We start from the raw sequence: 22,751 nt of genomic DNA, 5'->3' as shown, positions 1-22,751 counted from the left end.
GCATTAAAGAGTTTGGGAACCCCTGGCATAAATGTCATAGGCCTAGGGGGCTGTTTCCATGTTGGTTTGGTCTAAATTCTATGAAAGGAAAGATTATGAAAGTATACTGCCTTTCTTTATGACTGGAACTTTTTTTTATAGGCATCAAACTACAGAACAGTGAACACAGACAATGAATGTTTTCTTACCTCTTCCTTTCCTGCTCTTCCTTCTCTATCTTATGAGAGGTGACGTATGGTTCAAACAGATTGCAGCATTTGTTCACCAAATGAATAAATTCCACCATGGCATTTTCTTTTTTCATGCTCCCAAGGGCAGTCCATTCTCTCCTGAGAATAAAAGATCCAAATAGACATCTATCACTGGTCTTCTTAAACACAACTTCACAAATACAATGAATTATTCTTAAACTATAGCTACACCATCAGACGTTCCCACACCTGCACTATTAACATCAGAATACATCTTTTTGCAGCATTGTTTGAAATGAAGTGATACTCAGGTACAGCCTTGCTCATTTTGGTGCAGCAAAACCATTGTAATAAATAGAGGAAGTTAACTCCTTATTCTACTTCAATTAACACTAAAGTAACTTTTAAAACTTACCTGAGCACATCCCAAATTGAATCTTGAAGAACAGCATCATTAACATGGCAATGAACGCATCTTCTGTTGAGTATTACGACTTGCAGTGAGGCTTAAACTCTCAACCTTATGTGCCTCGGAGGCAAGGGTTTATAAACTGAGTCAGGCTGATGGCGGAATCAAAGTTATTTCTAACACCAGACACATTAATTATAAGACCACCTGCCATTTCACCATCCATTACAGAAATAAGTGTAAATCTCCTGACTTTTCCCAGCAAGGCTCAGTGCTTCTAGTTCTCCTTTCCACCACTGAATGTATCTGGTCCCGTGAATCCAAAGGTAGTCTTTAGTTTAATTCTTTTACCACCCACACCAAAAAAATCTGAAGTACTTCAATCGCATCCCTCCAAGACTGCTTTTTACCTCCAAGTCCAAGAGGGTCTGAGGAACAGCAGGCCAGTTAGCCCAGCAATTTGTAACCCCATTAATCAGGAATACTGACAAGTGTCATATTTTAAAAAACATTCAGAGCCATCTCTCTCTCTCTCTCTCACACACACACACACACACACACACGGTACCAAATAAGCAGACATTGCTCATTACTCTGATTAAGGACCTAGGTTCATGACATCGACCCTTTATTGCTTTCTATAGATGCTGCCTGACCTGCTGAGTTCTTTCAGCACTTTGTGTGTATTCAGGATTTTCAGTATCTGCAGAATCTCTTGCAGCTTTTTACATTATTCGTATTCTCTCCCTCCCTCAGCTGGTACTAATGATCATGTGCTAGTTCTTGCTTCACCCATTTCCCCATTTTTTTAACCTGGCGATATTCTCTTTTTCGAGTCCTGATGAAAGGTCTCAAATTGAAATGTTAACTGTCCATTTCCCTCCATAGATGTTGTTTGAGCTGCCAAGTTACTGCAGCATTTTGCATTAAACCAGAAGTTTCCACATCTTCATCTGGGGTTAGGAACTTAACCATGGCATGGGGATAATGGCTCAATATATGTATCAGTTCCCCGTCAAATGTTTCTAACCCTGGAAACTTCAACATCTAGACAGTGATATTATGGGGCTGGTGGAAAATCAGAGGAACCATTACAGGTGTTGCCATCGCCAGCTCTCTCACAAACCAAAAGATTAGTCTGCTATATTTTAAGTGGAGCAAGGGTCATACCCTTCAAACCTTGGCTAATATTTGCCACTCAATCACAAAAAGATTCTCTTGCATTTACAAAGAGAACATCTGCAGATGCTGGGAATCTGAGCAACACACACAAAATGCAGGAGAAACTCAACATCTATGGAAAAGAGTACAGTCGATGTTTCGGGCAGAGATTCTTCAACAGGACTGTGCATTTGTAGGTGTGCGCAACTGACAGGATGGTGCAGTGGTGCAGCTGATAGAGCTGCTGAGTCACACCAATGCAGGTTCAATACTGACATTCCAGAACAGTCTGTGTGGAGTCTGCACGTTTACTCTAGGACTGTGTGGGTTCCTCTACATACTGCGAAGTGTCTCTGCTATATAGGGCAAGTGGTCGAATCTGATGGAAGTTGACTGGAACATGTAGAGAATAAAATATTATTAGCTAAGACTAATATCATAATGATAGGTACAGATCAAAAGAACTATACGGCTTGTTTCCATGCTATATGACTCTAACATTGCTTAATAAATCTTTTTCTATAATGCCTATTATATCATAGAAATACAAGTTGTGAAAGACACTACCTGTATGAAAATCCTCTTTTCAAGCTCTGATTAAATGGTGATCCTATGGAACACACCAAGAAATGAGTCAGCAGCCAATTCTCTTATTTAAATATTCACTAGGATATACAGTTGAAGTCAGAAGTTTACATACACCTTAGCCAAATACATTCAAACTCAGTTTTTCAAATAAAAGCTAAAATAAATCAACCTCTCTATTATTCTGACATTTCACATTCTTAAAATAGTGATCCTAACTGACCTAAGACTGGGAACATTTTCTAGGATTAAATGTCAAGAATTGTGAAAAAACTGAGTTTAAATGTATTTGGCTAAGGTGTATGTAAACTTCTTTGTTTCTGTTTCAACTGTAGCTGCTTCCTCTATTTTGTTGCAAGTTATGGTTTAATTGAAGATTAAGTTAGAGATTAGGACTGGGATGGGTCTACGGGAACAAGGCAGTGGAACAAAGAAAGAAAATGTAAATAGAAGCCAGCTTGGCATGCGAATTATGACAGCAAAGCCCTCCTGCTGCAAAGCCCTCTACCCTCGGGTACAGTTTTGACGTTATTATGACAAAAGCAGTGAGGATGTCAAATCAGGCTCCACGCAGTACTGGTATGCAATGAGTTAAGCTTACTTTGTGCCACAAGTAGTGCCTCAAGGATTGGTCATTCTTGCAGGAACTGATGATCACAGAGGATCTTTGCTGTTTTACACAATAAAGCCACTGTTTTCCTTTCTCAGAATAACAATACTAAAGCCCTGAGGTTGTTGCTTGTGAAAACAAATCTGCTGCAGTTCCTATTGGTAAACAGGCAGTTAAGAGCTTCATGATGGCCTGAAGTTGTGAAAATCTTTATAAGTGTACTCTTATAACTCTTTATAAGAGTTTAAGTGTACTCACTTCCTACATAAACACCAATGCAGATCACTATTACTAGGTAAGTAATCTCATTTTGCATTCACCAGCATGGTTTGGAAGTCCCTTACCATTCCTGATCTCAGAATCTGCTGGCTCTATTTTAGAAGTGAGGATAGAAGAAAACCCACAGAACAGCTTAAAATTATGAAATGTCTCTAAATCAGAGGTACCTGAAAACTTGGGGGTATGTTTTCAACAATGCAGCAAGGACATCACCAGGTTCCATCGTGATGTATTCCCCAACATTCATCATAACACACCTGCCCCACCCTCATCCCTACCCACTTCCTCTACAAAAGACACTGACTGAGTGAGATACGAGGTCCCAACTTAGTACAAAGTAAATTAAAATCATGACACATTCAACTGAACACTCAGTCAAGGTGGTCTAGGCCAGTATTTCTCTTTCTTCACGAGTTTCCTCCAACACAACTTTGCCTAGTCATATCAAGATGTGATTCTATTGCAATTTTCTAATTCTCATCTAGTTTGTCCTTGTGTAAACACAATAAAACAAGAGCGGTAGACCAGTGTTAGTGATTTTTCTCTAACGGATCACTGAAAACTGCATAGACACTGTAGTGCCTCTGACAAAGCAGCATTCTTAAACAATGCAATGGAGTGCCAGGAGTAGATTTTGTGTCTGCATCCAAGGACAGGGGTTCCACAGTAATGTTCTGAACAAGTACTGAACTAAGCTAACAGATAACTTTTCATTTAAAAAGAGGATTAGGACATTCATAGACACAATCAAGTCATAAATGCTGTGTTTTCCCTTTTACAAAACCTTTTAATAACACCTTCGATTTAAAAGGATAATTGTTTCAATGATGATTTGCAGTTTTCTTGAAATAAAAAGTTATATTAAATAAAACAGTTAATTGTGAATTGTAATTATAAGTTAACTGTGAATTTGAGGGGTTGTGGCAACCCATTTCCTGGCACATCCGAACCGGCTCACAATTAGATAGCCTACGGGGCTTTGCGAGCACAGAGCTTTGGAGCCTCTGCGCCACGGGGGAGCAGGTTGAGGGAGGCTTAAAAGTGAGGCTGAGGATTTCAAATAAAGTTTTTCCTTCGACTGCAGTTACCGACTCTGTGTCGTAATTTTAGCGCTGCGTGTAGCACACCGCTACAGGGTATCCATTTTGAGCAGAGATGAGGAAAACTTTCTTTCGTCAGAGAGTGGTGAATCTGTGGAATTCATTGCCACAGACAGGATGTATATTTAAGGCAGAAGTTGAAAGTTTCTTCATTAATCAGGGAGTGAAATGTTGTGGGGAGAAGGCAGGAAATGGGGTTGAGAAGGATAATATAATCAGCCACAATGAAATGATGGAGCAGACTTGATAGAACAAATGGCCTAATTCTGCTCCTAAGACTTGTGATCTTATAATGCTATCTATGTAGCACAGTTCTTGCTGTTACCCAGAAAGGTAGTTTGATTGTTACAGTTCTGGTTTTATAATCTCTTGTATACGTAGGAAGTAAAAAACCAAAATAATGGAGGACTTTGTTTCTACTCTCTTTTAAAATGATGGAAATGGGAGTTCTTGTCAATAGTAATGAGGTAATGAGTTGATCCAGTGTTCTACAAAGGTCGCAATAAGATATCTGAAAGAGCATATTATACTCACTATAAATATATTAAGCCATGAGCACCAAAATGTTCTTTCAAAGTACATTAGGGCACTGTTGACCACATTTATTCTTTCATCTCAAATGGATCAGTTGGTAGATTTTGCTGCCCTGGGACAAGTGCACTGTTGAGATGCTGTTAATATTCCCAGGAAATCTTGGCAGTATATGAGCTGCCCTTCATGTGCAGTTTACATTCCAAGTGCATGTGCACACTTATATACATACAAAATCACACACACACATACCTGTCTGCCTTGTACAAAGGCTCTAGAGCAAATTATAACACTTAGCAGTGGTGACAAAGATACTGTTCTCAGTTTACAACACTGCTTCTTTTTGTATGACGATTTTAATTCCATTTCTATATTTTTAATAAGTCCAAGTGAGATGGTTTCCTTTTGAGTCTACGAATCCTGCATGTCTTTGGGATGGGTGAGGAGACCCACATGTACTAGCAGAACTTGAAGAATCAGAGCAGCACCTGAGGTCAGGATTTAAACCAGGATCAACCAGCTGTGCTGCTGTGATCTACTTGGTGGAAGTTAGAATTTGGATGTTGCCATTAAAGAATCTACTGGGAATATCAGTTTCTTCAGCCTCATTGGGTATAAACCTTTGCCTCATCTCTACCCTCTTCTCTTCTTATTGACATGAATGCAACAGAATAGGTCTCCGCTATGCTACAAAGACATGAAAATTATAATACACCAGAAGGATTAGTCTCCATCATGTTTTTCTCAACATGACCTTTCTCCAACTAATCAATTGCAGTGAAACTGCACTGGGAAAAATGTGTATTCTTTTGGTTGCCTTATTATAGGAGTAACATCATTAAATTGGAAAAAGGGCAGAGCAGATTTACAAGGATGCTGCCTGGAATTCGAGGGCTTAAGTTATAGGGAAAGGTTGGGCAGGTTAAAGAAAGAAAGACTGGATCGACTAGGCTTATACTCACTGGAATTTAGAAGATTGAGGGGGGATCTTATTGAAACGTATAAAATTCTAAAGGGATTGGACTGGCTAGATGCAGGAAGATTGTTTCCGATGTTGGGGAAGTCCAGGACGAGGGGTCACAGTTTAAGGATAAAGGGGAAGTCTTTTAGGACCGAGATGAGGAAAAACTTCTTCACACAGAGAGTGGTGAATCTGTGGAATTCTCTGCCACAGGAAACAGTTGAGGCCGGTTCACTGGCTATATTTAAGAGGTAGTCAGATATCGCCCTTGTGGCTAAAGGGATCAGGGAGTATGGAGAGAAAGCAGGTACAGGGTTCTGAGTTGGATGATCAGCCATGATCATACTGAATGGCAGTACAGGCTTGAAGGGCTGAATGGCCTATTCCTGCACCTATTTTCTATGTTTCTATGTTAGGACTTGATTCCTTGAAACATAAGGAATTGAGGGCAACCATACAGTGCTGCACAAATCATGAGGGGTAGAGAAAGGGTGAATGTACATTCTCTGTCCTCAGGGAAGGGAAACTAAAAACTGGAGGGAAAAGCAAGGTGAGAAAGGAAAATTTCAAAAGGGTCTCAAGGGTTAACTTCTTAATGCAGAGGGTTTTGTGTATATGAATTGAGCTGCCACTGGAAATGGGTGAGGAGGTACAATAATAATTATGACATTTGAATAAGTATATGAACAGGAGGGGTTTAGAACAATAGGGGCCAAACCCACGTAAATAGGAATAGCTTGTGGCATCAAGGTCAGCAAAGATGAGTTGGTCCGAAGAGTCTGTTTAAATGATGTCTGACTCTAATCTTTCTACGTCTTTCTCTTCCTTCCATATTTGTGATATAAATAATATATACATTTTCTAAATTAAAAACATAAATGGCATTTTGGAAGGGTATGTTGAAGATATATTAAGATTCAGTAAAATGCAAATATGTTTTGAAGATAAATCTGTTAATCAGTTCACTTTCATATGCAGCATGTGGCTTTGTTGACTCCAGTTAAAAATATGATCACAGGGGTACTTAAGTCAACTGTCAAGCAAATAGATTCTTTAATGGCAACATCCAAATTCTGACTTCCACCAAGTAGATCACAGCAGCACAGCTGGTTGAGCTACTGCCTCACAGTTTAAATCCTGACCTCAGGTGCTGCTCAGATTCTTCAAGTTCTGCTAGTACATGTGGGTCTCCTCACCCATCCCAAAGACATGCAGGATTCGTAGGCTAATAATTACTATAAATTACTCCATGAGTGGATGGGAGTGGTGTGGGTAATTGATGGGAATATGAGAGAACAAAAGAGTATTAGTGTAGGATTAGTGTAAATGGGTGATTTATGGCTTGCATTTACTTGATGGGTTGAAGGATTTACTTCCAAGCTGTATGAGTCTTGGTCTTTAGTACAGATGCAACAAGCATGTGGCAAACAACGTCACCCGCAGGCATAATATTCAGGCTTGGAACTGGAACTATCACTGGGTCCCTCCCCACCAGTACTGTGCCTCAACCAGAAGGACTGCAACAACGCAAGGCGATGGTGTTGTGGTAGTGTGTGATAAAGGCAGTGATGATGTAAGCATGTGTTGCTAATAATAAATTATCAAAACAAAAGCAGAGACACAAGTTGTGAAAGGAAAAGTAAAGGCTGTTGGGTAGACACTGAGAACAAAGAATAATTAAAAGATTATACATTTAAAGAAAAAGGTTTTATATGATTTTAATAAAAGAATTACAATACAATTTGTAAGTTGCAAGCAACACTCAGCATATCAGATAGTATCAAATGGGTTAAGTGTTGATGAAAGGTTAACCTTGCTTTGCTCTCACTTCATAAACTGCTATTGTGCAGGATGTTCACAGTAATTTACTGTTGATAGAATTCTTTACTAAAAAGATTTTCTTTACAGTTTTGTAATGTTAAAAAAATTAACCAACAGAAAGAAAATGAAGACAAGGACTAGTTTAATAAGTCCTGCAATCAGCTGCATGCCTGCTGATCAACAAAAAGCTCGATCACAGTTTTAAAGGTGCGTTGGTACAAATTTATTGCACAGAAAACAGATGTTCAATTCAGTATGGCCTTCATAAACAGAATCATTTACACGCAAAATATTTTCAGTCCATTACCCAAAAGGCCACAACACATTAGTAATCTGGCCCCATTACTTTTCAGGCAGCATATTTATGATCCCCAGCAACACACAAAAGCTGGAGGGACTCAGCAGGTCAGGCAACATCTACTGAGATAAATGAATATTTGATGTTTCAGGTTGAGACCCTTCATCTGAAATAGTTCAGTCCAAATGAACTGCTTCAACCCAAAATGTTGACTGTTCATTTCACTCCATAGATGCCACCTGACCTGTTACGTTCCTCTGTTTTTTCTGCCTGCTCCAGTTTCTAGCACTTGCAGTCTCTTGTGTCCCTATTTAAGTTTCCACCCAATGTCCACCATCACCCATTTAAACAACTGCATTCAATTTAAGTCCCTATTTATTGAACTTTCTCTTAGTCATCTTCTAGGCTTCTCAAAATGACTTGGCCATCTATGAAAGTTTTGAGGTAGGTAACCAAAAGTTCGGTCAACAAGTTAGGTTTCAAGGAGCATCACTGGAGAACAGTGCTCCAAATATCAGAGCTAAAGGCCAAGCCACCCAAAGGCATGACCAGCATCCAGAAGAGATAAAAATGAAGATGATTAGAAAATTAGATGAAGGCTAGATTAGAGCCTTAAATGGAGGAATTTATAAAGCAGACAATTAATCTGAAGCATTTAAAAGACACATAATACCTGGCTATTTTTGTGGGTGCATCTAGTTCATTGCTCTGGAGAAATCCTTTACTCCCTCTTGACTCTCAAGTTTTCGTATTTTACCTTGGGGTCCTAATGAAATTTCCAGTGCACAATCTACACTTATATTTCTGTATACCCACTAAATTGAAAGCTACTAAAGAATGGAGCTGAGAGTGTGCAAGCCTGAAATAATCGTTGAGAATCAGGTCACAATTACCTCCTGTCATTGCCAAGAACATCAAAGAAGCCAACCTCTGGACAAGAGTCAGGACTATAGGGGCCGACAGAAATCTGTTTGTGCAGAGCGACAAGCTTCAGTTTTTCTTCATATGTTGGGTGAAAGGCTTTTCCATCTTTTTCTGTAAATGGAAATATAAAAGGTTAGAATTGCTTTTAACATGTTGCTCTAAATCCCTCACATTTAGACTGATAGAGTAATCTTGCAGTTCATCCGCATAGCTAAGCTCCCAGCTGGTTCCCAATGTTTCCTTTAGAAGTCACTATTTTACTGAGATTCTTAGTGCTTTAGACAAAAGCCACTGAAGTTACACCTGGATTCCGAAATAGCAGAATACAGTTGACAGTTATTATGTGAAACTTGGCATGCTGATCCAACCTAAGCTTTGGTACACTGCTATTGGAATCAGATTTCTGGGAACAACTCATCACCAGGGGAAAAAACTAGCTTCTGGAGAAACTCAGTGGGTCAGGCAGTGTCGATGAGGGAAATATTCAGTCACTGTTTGCACTATCTGCCTCCACCAATCACATCCACCCACCTGACCCCATCTGTCAATCACCCTCCACACCTAGACCCACCCATCACTTATAAGCTCTTGTCCCACACCACCCCATCACTCCTTTATACTGATCACCCTCCTTCTAAAGTTCAGTTGAAGGGTCTCAACCCAAAATGGAGGTGGCCCATTTCCCTCCAAAGATGTTACTCGGTCTGGGTTCACCCTGCAGCTCTTTTTTTTTGCTCCAGATTCCAGCATCTGCTGTATCTATGTCTCATAACTTGAGGAGATCCAGTTTCAGTACTACTTGACTTTGGAGCAATTTTTGTTGTTGCACTCACTGCAAACAGAGTAACTAGATGCATAAGGGAGATCTAGATCAGCTGATGGATACCAGGGGAAAGCTGCAGCATCAAGGTCTCAGACACTGAGCCAGGCTTCGTGGCTCTGAGCACAGAGCAATAGAGACAGGACATAGGGAATTCACTGGTTTGGGAAACAGACATGAGAACAAGATACCCAGATTATTTGTTGTCACCTAGGTGCTAAGGTCAGGGACACCTCAGGAAGGGCCAATAGCCGGGGTAGTCCACATCGGTAACAATAACATAGGCAAGAAGGGTGACAAGATGCTGCAAAGTGAGTTCAGGGAGTTGGGTTATAAGCTAAAGAACAGCACCTCCGGATTGCTATCTGTGCCACGTATTATTGAGGCTAGAGATACTGTAGGAAAAGAATACAATTCAATATGTGGCTAAGGAGATGATGCAGGTGGGGGGGCTTCAGATTTTTGGATTACTGGGCTCTCTTCCATGGAAAGTGGGACCTGTTACTAACAGGTTTGTACCTGAACATACAAAAACAAGTTGTGAGTACCACACTACATTGATAGCAGGGAATGCAAAGCTTGTTTATAGTCATCTTCGGGAGGGCAGCGAGACATGGGTGATGAATACACTCTATGCCAGAAAAACTGATAGCCCAAAAATATTTTTTGTCAAATAATTTCTGAAGATTCTTTATATTACAGTAATTCAATTCATGAATGTTTTATTTAAGAAATTTCACTATACTGCCATTAAATCTTAGAGCAATGTGTTTTTATCATGTGATTTAAAACACTGTCTTTCACAATGATGATTATTGTGTATGTCTCTATATGGGGATACAGAGTACTGAAATACTTATATGCACTTTGCCCCAAATTTTCTCACCTAAAAGATTTTCCATTGATACATGAATTTAGTAAATCAAAGTATGACAGTAATTGGCCTGCTATTGAAAGTTTGAAAAGTCTCAACAGTAACTTGGTATCTATCAGAACCCTGAAAACTATCCGGAGCTGAAAATTAGGTTAGGGTTAAATCAGGGGGTTGCCGAGCGGCATGGCTCAAACCTGGAAAGACCTGTCCTGTGCTCTATCTCAATAAATAAATAAATGGCAAGGTTTGGACAATGCATACAAAATGTTAGAGGAACTCAGCAGGCCAGGCAGCTATGGAAAAGAGTAAACAGTCGACTTTTTGAGCAGTGACCCTTCATCAGGACTGCAAAGAAAAAGGAGGAGGGGATGAAGTGCAAGATGGTTCATAATTCTCTGCAACTTCTTGTGGTGTCGGGCAGAATAATTGCCATATCAAACAGTGATCTACATCTGGCTGGGACACTTTCTATGGTGTATCTGTGAAACTTGTTAAGATATATTATAATGGAATCATAAGGACAGAACATTGTAAACGTGCATAAAGATAGACAACATTTGTTCAAAGAGGACTGACAGAGTGTTTCAAGTCAATGATCTTTCGTAAAAAGCATATTTACAGCTTGGGAGGAAATCAGACTATCTTTTCACACTAAAATGATCCCCAGGGATTGAAACTATTTTTTCAGTCCCACAGTAATTGTTAAATCTGTCTGCTCCACCCCCTAAAACTCTGCCACACAAAGGTTTTAAAACTGAAAGCATCAAAGACTTCTAGCTTGTCACTGTTATCTGAGGCCACATTTGTCCAATAGTATAGGACAAAGCAACACTATATTTACTGTTTGTCTGTATCTACAGCCTAACAAACATTGCATTACATTTCACGTCACATGCCGGTGATAATAAACCTGATTCTGATTCTGCTTGGAAGTTCCAGTATGCAAGCATTGGCAGGCTACTGAAAGCTAAAAATATCACCCGCACCCCCTAATGTATTGCTGACTGGCTAATCAGAGCCATCTCCACTAACTTCATTGCTCCAGGGACAACATTTGAAATGCACTTCATTGGTCGCAAGACATTTCATAGACACAGTGCAAGAATGGCAGATCTGGGTAGGGAGCCTACAATACATCCTATGAAATGTGGTTTCACTTCTTTATCCATGTACATTTGTTGATATGAGCAGTTCAAGAGCTGTCTTTACTTGTGATTTTTTTCCTTCATGAAAACATTTCCTCAATACCTGATGTGGCAGCAGAGAGCAATAAAGCACCACTGGCCCTTCAGCCCAACTAGTCCATGCTGACACAGTGTCCATCTACTTCGCCCCAACTTCCTGCTACATCCCTTCGAGCCCCACCTCTCAATGAGCTACCCAATTGTTCTTTAATGTATTGTACCTTCCCTCAACCACTTCCTCTCATTCCAGATACTCACCACCCTTTGCATGAAAAAGTTATCTGTTTCTTTTAAACCTTTCCCTTCTCACCTTAATCCTATGCTCCCTAGTTTTGGACTCCCTATCCTGGGAATAAAACTCTTACCATCCACCTTAGCAGTGCTCCACAATTTCAAGCACTTTTATAAGCATGCTAAGTGTTCATCAGTCAGCAAGTCCCAGAGTCGCAAATGACACTGTAAAAATGAAAGTTTTGTTTTACTAGGTCGGTGATACGATTATGCCCTGATTGCCTCTTGCCAACCAGTTGACAGCTAATCTATTACATCAGTGTAACTTCATACTCAGCTACTGTGCAACAATTCCAAGCGTGCGTGTGGCCAAGGGACAATACAGGCAGACACTCAACTACTGTGCCACAATGTTAAACGTATGTTTGTTCAAAGATAGAACAGGGTGATACTGTATTGACAGAGCCCTAAAATCTTCATCTATCCAAGTCAGAAGTTACAGATAGACCACTATGTACTAAGCTGCTCAATGAAATTTCATTTTCCATTCTTAATTTGTTGAGGAAATGCTTTCATGCTTCTCTAAAAAACAATGCAGGCAAATATAAAAGAATACAGTTTGGTTGAATACAGTACAGAATTGAACTTACTAACATGTCAAACACTATCCTACACAGATGGCTGAACAATGAATATCCAAATTAACCTATGGGGGAAGAGGAAAGAGAAAAATAGAGAACATAGTTATTTACATTTGATACTTATCTGGTCACTTGCATAATAGCTAACAACTGACTGATTGGAAAGTTGAGAGTTGGTAGGTTCTTTGGGAAGAAAATTGAGAGTCAAGGAAAATGGAGGGTCAATCACAGTCACAAAAGTCAAACGAGGACAGGTCAAATGGCTTCTTATCCAAGAAATGTCATTTAGAACACATTGGATTGCAGCTAACTTAGCACTAAATCCTGGAAATTCCTGGCTCAGTTGCACATCAGGTGATGCACTTTTCTATGAACTTGGGCCATTAGAGTGCAGGAGACTAAGGAATGAACTAACAGATGCCTGTAAAATCATGAGGGGCACAGATAAGGCGAGTGGCCACTGTCCTCTCCCCCCCCCCCCCCCACACCAGGGCAGGGTGTTAAAATTAGAAGGCATTGGATTAAAATAAGGGGGGGGTGGGTGGGAGGAGGAGGAGAGTATTTAATAAGTATATGAGAGACAACTTTGTCCCCCACACTGTTGGAGGAATCTGTAGTGGCAGGTACAATAATAAAGTCTGAAAGACTGCCTGCTGCACTATACTTTATTCTGCATTGCTGTTTTCCCTTGTACTACCTTAATACACTAAAATAATCTGTATGGATGACATGCAAGACAAATTTTAACTATACCCTGATACATATGACAATAATAAAGCAATTGCACATAGGTAAGAAAGGTTTCAAGAATATGGGCCAAAAACAAATCAGACTAGCTCGGGAAGGCAACTTGTTTGGCATGGATGAGCTCGGCTTCTTCCATGCTGTATAATTAATGACTAAACAGTCATCAAAGAGGGGACAGAGACTGTAAGAAACAGCTCAGAGAAATCAGAAAAGACAGCCAATTTCTTCTTTGCCACAATAGAAATTCATGGCAAGGCTGATTCATTAACAAAATAAAAAATGCAAAAGAACCATCAAGCCAGATTACAGCCCTTCTGAAACAGAACAGAATTCTCAGGAGATTCCAATTCCATTCGGCTTTCAAACTGGAAAATGGAACTGCCATCCCAGAACACTGAAAACATTTTAAATAGGTCAAGTGATTTAGAGTAGCTAAAATGTACCATGCCATCTATACTTGCCAGGTCAAGCAAGATTTGGTGCCTTTGAACCAGAAATATTCATTTCCAAAAGGGTCATAGGCAGTGAAATCAGACTCTGAGTGGGAACTACTGCATGCACTTCAGAATCCATAAAAAGAACTGGCACAAGGGAGCAAATCATGGAAGTCTATAACTAGGTGGAGATGATGAATGGGGATACAATTGAAGAAGCAGTGAACACTCATGTTGTGGCAAAGCTGGCAATTTTTCTTACAGCCACTTATTATGCCTGGAGACGTTAACTGAAGTATGTTTGTCAACAACTGAAAACTTAAAGCAATTCTATTCAAAAGTGTAGTAAACACAAATTCTCCCAGGCAAGGTGGTAAAACTGAAATAAGAAATGAGTAATGTTTTTACCCAGCCTATTTAAACTGTGTTGATCCCCAGCTGGACAATTATGTACATTATACAATTATTACAATCTGCAGAGACCTTTCTGAAGTACTGTATTTTAAATTTGTATCTTTTACAAATGTGGTAAAAAAATTCTCAATTACGGATAGCACCAAATAAATTTGCGATATTGATAGGAATCTGAATGATTAACAGAATTCCAATGTAATTTCAGTTTGCTGTTTCCTCCAAAACATTTAACAATGTTTCTCTCTTCACAGATGCTACTGGGGTTGTTGACTATACAATTCCTTTGGAGAACCAATTCAGCTGTGTCTTTTGCTTCACCTGTAGGATGAATGCAGCTGTGAAGTATCAGCTTAGCTGATCACTATCAGCTCCAAGATACAGGCTGTGGGATCAAATTATAGCCCAACCAGTAATAAGATAGAGACACACCATCGGAGGTATAGATGTAGAAATATAAAGATTAACTAAAGAGTAACATCACTTGTATCATTTTCCACATAACATATAGTATCATAAGACATACGTGCAGAGTTAGGCCATTTGGCCCATTGAGTCTGCTCCACCATTTCGTCACGGCTGATCCATTTCCCTCTCAGCCCCAATCTCCTGCTTTCTCCCAGCATCCCTTCATGCCCTAACTAATCAAGAATCTATCAACCTCTGCCTTAAATGTATCCAATGACTTGGCCTCCACCACTGCCTGATTCCACAGATTCACCACTCTCTGGATAAAGATATGCCTCATCTCTATTCTAAATAGACAGCCCTCCATTGTAACACTGATTCACCTGACTTTAGCTTCACCTTCTCAAATTGCAGGGTGAATTCTATCATATTATGATCACTGCTCCCTACGAGTTCGTCTATTCAATTCTGGTTCATTGCACAACACCCAATCCAGAATAGCTGATCCCTTCGTGGGCTCAATCATGAGGTGCTCTAAAAAGCTATCTTACAGGCATTCTACAAATTCCTCCACTTGGGATCCAGCACTAATCTGATTTTCTCCAATCTAGCTGCATATTGAAATCCCCATGATGATGGTAACATTGCCCCTTCAATTTGGCAATTTACATCAATACTGTGCATGAAGGCTGATTAAATGCAGTGGAAATAATCAAAAACTCTCTTCTCAAATAAGTATCATCTGTTCACTGGACTGAGTCAAATAACAGGAAAATACACTTCTTCCAACAACACAGCAAGCATTAACGGGCCACTGAATTAACAAGTGCACAACACTAAACCTATGCCCTCCTGCTTTCCAAGCTGTGTGCATTTGAAAGTAATGACTCACTTTCTATCTTGAATGTGTGTCCCACCTGTATACAGCTGATTCACTGGTAGGAGCTTAAAGAGTCCTTACTCCAACATTCTGTAACCTAACCTTACAAAAAATATCACAAACTGAAAGAATATGGATTGGAAATTCCTTGTTAGCTTACTTCCTTCAAAACAATTTGCAATGGGAAAGACCTCTAATGTGATTTGAAAAGGAAGCTCTCTCGAAATGGCAATCACTGAATCTTACAGCACAGAATCTTATCTGCAAACCTGTGCCTGTCCCCAGCTCTGTCAAAGTGTAATCAAACTTGTCCCAAGCCTCTAACTAATTCTTTTTCAAGTGGTTGTCCAGGTACACAACTGATCGACAGATGATGCAATAGCCACTGCTCGACACACCATTCTTACATATCTGAAGAAGGGGGATGCTTATGTGAGATTGCTGTTCTTGGACTACAGTTCAGCATTCAACACCATAACTCCTTCCAGAATCGACAAGAAGATCAGAAACCTCGGCCTTCATCCTGCCTTATGTAGCTGGATCCTGGACTTCCCTGTCGGATTGCCAGCAGGTGTTAAGAGTGGGATCCCACTCGGCCCCTCTGACCCTCAACACAGGAACCACTCAGGGCTGTGTACTAAGCCCCCTCCTTTACTCTCTGTATACCCGTGACTGTGTCACCACCCACAGCTCCAATCTGCTAATTAAATTTGCTGACCATACTACACTGATTGGCCTAACCTCAGATAATAATGAGGCAGTTTACAGACTGCAGGAGGAATGGAGACAGGCTAACCCCTATTGTCATTAATGGATCTGGGGTTGAGAGGGTGAACAGCTTTAAGTTCCACAGCATAAACATCACCGAGGATCTCACGTGGTCTGTACATACTGGCTGTGTGGTGAAAAGGGCACAACAGAGCCTCTTTCACCTCAGACGGTTGAAGAAGTTTGGTATGGGCCCCCAAATCCTAAGAAATTTCTACAGGGGCACAATTGAGAGCATGTACTTCCCTCAATCTTAGGACCCTGCAGAGAGTGGTGTGGACACCCCAGCACATCTGTAGATGTGAACTTCCCACTATTCAGGACATTTACAAAGACAGTTGTGAGAAAAGGGTACGAAGGAAAATGGTACCTCAGCATACAAGCCAGGACCAACAGGCTCCAGGACAGCTTCTTCCACCAGGCCATCAGACTGATTAACTCATGCTGACACAACTGTATTTCTATGTTATATTGACTATCCTGTTGTACATAATATTATGAAGTACTATAATTGCACATTTGAATGGAGATGTAATGTAAAGATCTTTACTCCTGATGTACATGAAGGAGGTAAGTAATAATGTCAATTCAATACTATGTGAAGCCTATCAATAATCTGCCTCAATGCCAGTCTGCACTCCAGATCACAATGTAGAACAAAGAACTCTTAGTACCCTTGCTGCTGATAATCTTAAAACTGTGTTCTTTGTTCAGCAACCCAATCACAGAAAGATTCACCTCATCAACCCTTATATACAAACCCATTCGTATGGAAAAGCTTGAACAAAAATTATCTATTACCACTTACTGTCCAAAGAGTGTTCCAAAGTATAACATTTAAAGAGGAATTGGATAAATAGAGAAACTAACCAAAAAATGGTACAAGGAGAGAGCCTGGATACAGGATTAAACCAAAAAAATTGAACCTAAAATTGGAATTCAGTTGCAAGATTCATTTTTAAGGTCTTGGATCTGAAATATTAACTATTCCCTTCAGATACTGTCCAAACTCCTGAGTGTTTGAAGAATTTTCTGTTTTCAGATTTTAAGCACCTGCAATTTTAGTTTTGAATGAAATTTAAATTTCATTTAATGAAATATGATAGACCAAATATAATTCTCCTGTGCCAAAGATCTAAAGCTTATTCAAAAGTGTGAACCAAACCAGAAAAAAATGATTTCCAAAGACAATTTTTGAAAGCTATGTGGAAGATAGGAATTGAAACAGGTGGTGTAATGTGTTTTTGCATTACAAAGTGACTATACTTTTTAGATTATTTAGATGGGGTGGAGTTTGTTAGGTGTGTGGGGTTTAGATGAGATGGAGTCTGTTAACTGTGTTCAGGAAGGTTTCCTGACACAATATGGAGATAAGCCTACAAGAGGAGTAGCTGTACTTGATCTGGTATGAGAAAGTGGTCAGGTGTCAGGTCTCTCAATGGGAGAGCATTTTGGAAATAGTGATCACAATTCTATCTCCTTTAACATAGCACTGGAGAAGGATAGGAACAGACAAGTTAGGAAGGCATTTAACTGAAGTAAGGGGAAATATGAAGCCAGCAGGCAGGAACTTGGGAGCATTAATTGGGAAGAGAGGTTCTCAAGGAAATGTATGGAGGAAATGCGTTCTGCTTAGGTACGTTTCAATGAGACAGGGAAAGGATGGTAGGATACAGGAACCATGGTGTACAGAGGCTGTTGAAAATCTAGTCAAGAAGAAAAGAAAAGCTTACGAAAGGTTCAAAAGACAAGGTAATGATAGAGATCTAGAAGATTATAAGGCAAGCAGGAAGAAGCTCAAGAATGAAATTAGGAGAGCCAGAAGGCGCCATGTGAAGACCTTGATGAGCAGGATTAAGGAAAACCCCAAGGCATTCTACAAGTATGTGAAGAACAGGAGGATCAGACCTGAGAGAACAGGAGCAATCAAGTGTGACAGTGGAACAGTTGTATGGAACCAGAGGAGATAGCAGAGATACTTAATGAATACTTTGCTTCTGTACTCACTACTGAAAATGATCTTGGCAATTGTAGGGATGACTTACAGCAGATTGAAAAGCTTGAGCATATAGACATTAAGAAAGAGGATGGACTGAAGGTATTAGAAAGCATCAAGTTGGATAAGTCTCTGGGACTAGATGAGATGCACCCCAGGCTACTGTGGGAGGTGAGGGAGGAATTACTGATTCTCTGGCAGTGATCTTTTCATCAATGGGGACGGGGGAGTTTCCGGAAGATTGCAGATGTTGTACCCTTAATCAAGAAAGGGAGTAGAAATAGCCCAGAAAATTATAGACCAGCGAGTCTTACTTCAGTGGTTGGTAAATTGATGGAGAAGATCCTGAGAGGCAGGATTTATGAACATTTGGAGAGGCATAAAATGATTAGGAATAGTCAACACGGCTTTGAATAAAGCCATGCCTTATGAGCATGATTGAATTTTTTCAAGGATGTGACTAAACACATTGATGCAAGGCTTATTGAGAAAGTAAGGAGGCAAGGGATCCAAGGGGACCTTGCTTTGTGAATCCAGAATTGGCTTGCTCACGGAAGGCAAGGAGTGGTTGTAGATGGGTCATATTCTGCATGGAGTCAGTGACCAGTGGTGTGCCTTTGGGATCTCTTCTGGGACCCCTTCTCTTCCTGATTTTTATAAATGACCTGCATGAGGAAGTGGAGGAATGGGTTAGTAAATTTGCTGATAACACAAAGATTGGGGGTGCTGTGGATAGTGTGGAGGGCTGTCAGAGGTTACAGCAGGAGATTGATAGGATGCAAAACTGGGCTGAGAAGTGGCAGATGGAGTTCAACCCAGCTAAGTGTGAAGTGGTTCATTTTGGTAGGTCAAATATGATGGTAGAATATAGTATTAAAGTTAAGACGCTTGGCAGTGTGGAGGATCAGAGGGATTTTGGGGTCCAATTCCATAGGACATTCAAAAGCTTCTGCGCAGGTTGACTGGGTGGTTGAGAAGGCATACAGTACAATGGCCTTAATCAACCATGGGACTGAGTTTAAGAGCAGAGAGATAATTTTACAGCTATATAGAACCCTGGTCAGACCCCACTTGGAGTACTGTGCTCAGCTCTGGTCACCTCACTACTGGAAGGATGTGGAAACTATAGAAAGGGTGCAGAGATTATTTACAAGGATGTTGCCTTGACTGGGGAGCACACCTTATGAGAATAGATTGAGTGAACTCGGCCTTTTCTCCTTGCAGCAGCAGAGGATGAGAGGTGATCTGATAGAGCTGAATAAGATGATGAGAGAAATTGATCGTGTGGATAATCAGAGGCTTTTTCCCAGGGCTAAAATGGCTAACAAGAGAGGGCACAGTTTTAAGGTGCTTGGAAGTAGGTACAGAGGAGATGCCAGAATAAAGTTGTTTTTTTTTTTAAAAACGCAGAGAGTGATGAGTGATGAGTGTCGGTAATGGTGGTTGGGGAGGATACAATAGGGTCTTTTAAGAGACTCATAGATAGGTATATGGAGCTTAGAAAAACAGAGGGCTATGGGTAGCCCTAGGTAATTTCTAAGTACAGATATGGCACAGCATTCTGAACTGAAGGGCCTTTATTGTGCTGTAGGTTTTCTATATTTCTATGTATACATTAAAGTGTATTTTCTGGGTCTAAAATGCTTTTGAATGTCCTAAAGCCACCAGTGAAACACAAGTATATTTACACAGGCCACTACGTCATATACTTCTATAATTAAACTTTTTAATCTTGATCTTCCTTCCACTTAGCTCTTCCTTTGAAATATCTTCTATTTGAGCAGTGGGTAAGGGACGACTTGAGTGATCTGCAGTTAGTAGGGAACTACTGAATTGCCATAATAACTTCAGGTGTTATAATGACAAAGTGGCATCTATGTTTTGTAAATAGTATGAGGCTATCCTGCATTGTAAATTTGTCTCATCTCTCATTCACATCATCACCTCAGAGGCAAACTGATCAGCGAGTGCCAATAACCTCATTTCACTATTTTTCATACACTTAAAAACCTTTCCTATATGTTCTCTCTTGCAGAGTCCAACTTTTGAAGTGTTTCACAACTGTAATTCTGCATCACAAGCAATGTCTACAAATCTTTTTCAAAACATGAAAACATGCAGAGAAATTGAAAAGCAACTATTTTAACAATATGACTTTTCTCAATGGGTTGTCAACTGTTCCTGCTTGTGGAAATGAAGCAATCCCAAGGAGATCCCAGTTGTCAGCCTTGCTCCAGGCTGCTTTTAGCTGATCTTAAGATTTCTGCAGCAACTTTCAAAATCTCAAGTTCGATGTATTTATTTATTGTATTTAATATTCATATTTATTACAATTTTTAAAAATATTATTGCGTTCATCCCATTTTTTTGTTAAGCTGCATCAGATCCACAGTAACAATTTTTTTGTTCTTCTTTACATTTGTGTCCTGGAAATAACATCAAACTATCTTGAATCTTTTTGCAGTCGTGAGTAGTTCTAAAATGTAGGTATTGTTACAACAAAGGAAATGAACAAATTATACAGTACTTGTAAATCCAGATCAGCTTTAATTACATAGACTGGTTAATATTCACTATGAAATATTCTCCGCTTCCACGCTTGAATGTGGAAAATAAACAAAAATCACCGATGTGTGATCAATGTGCTGGGCTGTAAAGTACATCTCTGTGCATGACAGACGATACACTCAACATGGGCATTGCAGGGGGCAGTCTTGGGGGACGGTTAGATCTGATGTATAACCAGGGGAACTAAAATTCAATAACAAATTGATAATCTTATACAAACAGTACAGCAACAGGCCTTTCAGACCACAGCCTACATCAGACAATCTTTTACACCAATTCCATCTTATTCTGCAACATCCCAATCAAATTCTACCACTCACTCACAGTGACCAATTAACCAACCAATCTGCACCTCTTTCAGATAAGGGAGGAAACCAGAGCACCCAGAGGTCACAGGGAGAATATCCAAATTCCACGCAGATAGTATTAAAAGTCAGGCTTGAACACCTGTAGCTGAAGCTGTACCACAGGGCCACCCTCACATCTTGATTCTTTGGCTTTCTGCCATCCCCTTTGCGGTGTTCTGTATGCTTGCTGTAGTGTTAATATGCCTGCATTGTTGCCCAAACATCTTCAACTTTTTTTTATATAGCTAAGCAACAACAGATTAAACAAAATTACATTTGAAAAAGGTTCAGTGGAGCCTAAGATCAAGCACAGGCATATCCAGGATATAAAAGCCATAAAATTAGCTTTTTGCAATAGCAGAGTGCATTACTAACAAAAAATAAATTTAAATTAACATAAATTATACATCAACTAACATGTCAAAATGAATAAAAAAACATAATGATTAGTGCAAGCTAGAGGGAAATTTAAGTACAGTCCAAGGTAGTAACCAGAGTACCAGAACAGCAGCCTACAAAGCTGCAGAGTAAAAACAAGCTGAATAATTTTTACCAGCAGTACAAGGCAATAAATAGTAAAACTGAATTACAGTACATATATACACACACTGTAATACAAGATAAATTAAACAAGTAATGCAAAAAAAAGTAATGAGGTAGTGTTTATAAGTTCAATGTCTGTTCAGAAATCAGATGGCAGAGGGGAAGAAGCTGTTCCTGAATCATTAAGCGCGTGCTTCTGTACCTCCTCCCTAGTGAGAAGAGGGCATTTCCTGGGTGATAAAGGTCCTCAATAATAGGAGTTGCCTTTTTGAGGCATCATGCCTTAATGATGTCCTGGATGCTGGGGAAGCTAGTTCCCATGATGGAGCTGACTGAGTTTACAACTTTCTGTAGCTTATTTCGATCCTGTGCATTGCCCTCCCCCATACCAGATGGTAATGCAGTCAATTAGAATGCCCTCCTCAGTGTCTCTGGAGAAATTTGCAAGGTCTTAGGCGACATACCAAATCTCCTCAATATCCTAATGAAATATAGCCATTGAACATAATGGGTTGAATAGCCCCTTCTGCACTATAAATTCCCTTCATTTTATGAAATAATGTTGTTCTTCCCAAATCGAGACACCAAACACAGAAACAAAGCAGATTCTATCATTATTGCAAAATATCAACTAATGACAAAGAAACCTTTTAGAAAGCATGAAGCCGTAGGAGCAAGTTGCAACAGGGAGGGCTTTTATCAATTTTGGCAAAACAAAGCAGGCAATTATTGATCTTTTTATTTCCTCCCTTAATGTGCTGACTGACTCATCAGTAGTGAACCTTCACTGATGGTTAAACTGGGCAGACGGAGGGAAGATAAGTGGTAAGTAGGAGGCCAAACCCCACCGACTGAGTAACAATGTGGAAGGTAACACTAAGGTGGCAAACCTTGACAGCGTGCACCCAAATTGGCAATAATCTTCTAAAAATTATCATGTATCATGGTTATTTTGAGCAGAGATCATTACTGAAGTAATAATTATGGGCTTTAAGTTAAAAAGGAAAAGTCCTGTTGTTTATTTACATG

General features: G+C 39.8%; 1 protein-coding gene across 1 annotated transcript in view; it reads right to left on the bottom strand.

The window, feature by feature from the left end:
* The window catches only part of acbd3 (acyl-Coenzyme A binding domain containing 3), a 75,289-nt gene that overhangs the window by 33,825 nt on the left and 18,713 nt on the right, over positions 1-22,751 (bottom strand). The window contains exons 2-3 of the mRNA XM_059982720.1: positions 8,840-8,981; positions 189-329 (exon numbers count right to left, since the gene is read on the bottom strand). Coding sequence (XP_059838703.1) covers positions 189-329; positions 8,840-8,981 — 283 coding nt within the window. The remainder of the gene's footprint in view (positions 1-188; positions 330-8,839; positions 8,982-22,751) is intronic.

The sequence above is a fragment of the Hypanus sabinus genome, chromosome 10, assembly GCF_030144855.1.
Source record: "Hypanus sabinus isolate sHypSab1 chromosome 10, sHypSab1.hap1, whole genome shotgun sequence".
Classification (NCBI taxonomy): Eukaryota; Metazoa; Chordata; class Chondrichthyes; order Myliobatiformes; family Dasyatidae; genus Hypanus; species Hypanus sabinus.
This window is presented reverse-complemented; position numbering and strand designations above follow the sequence as displayed.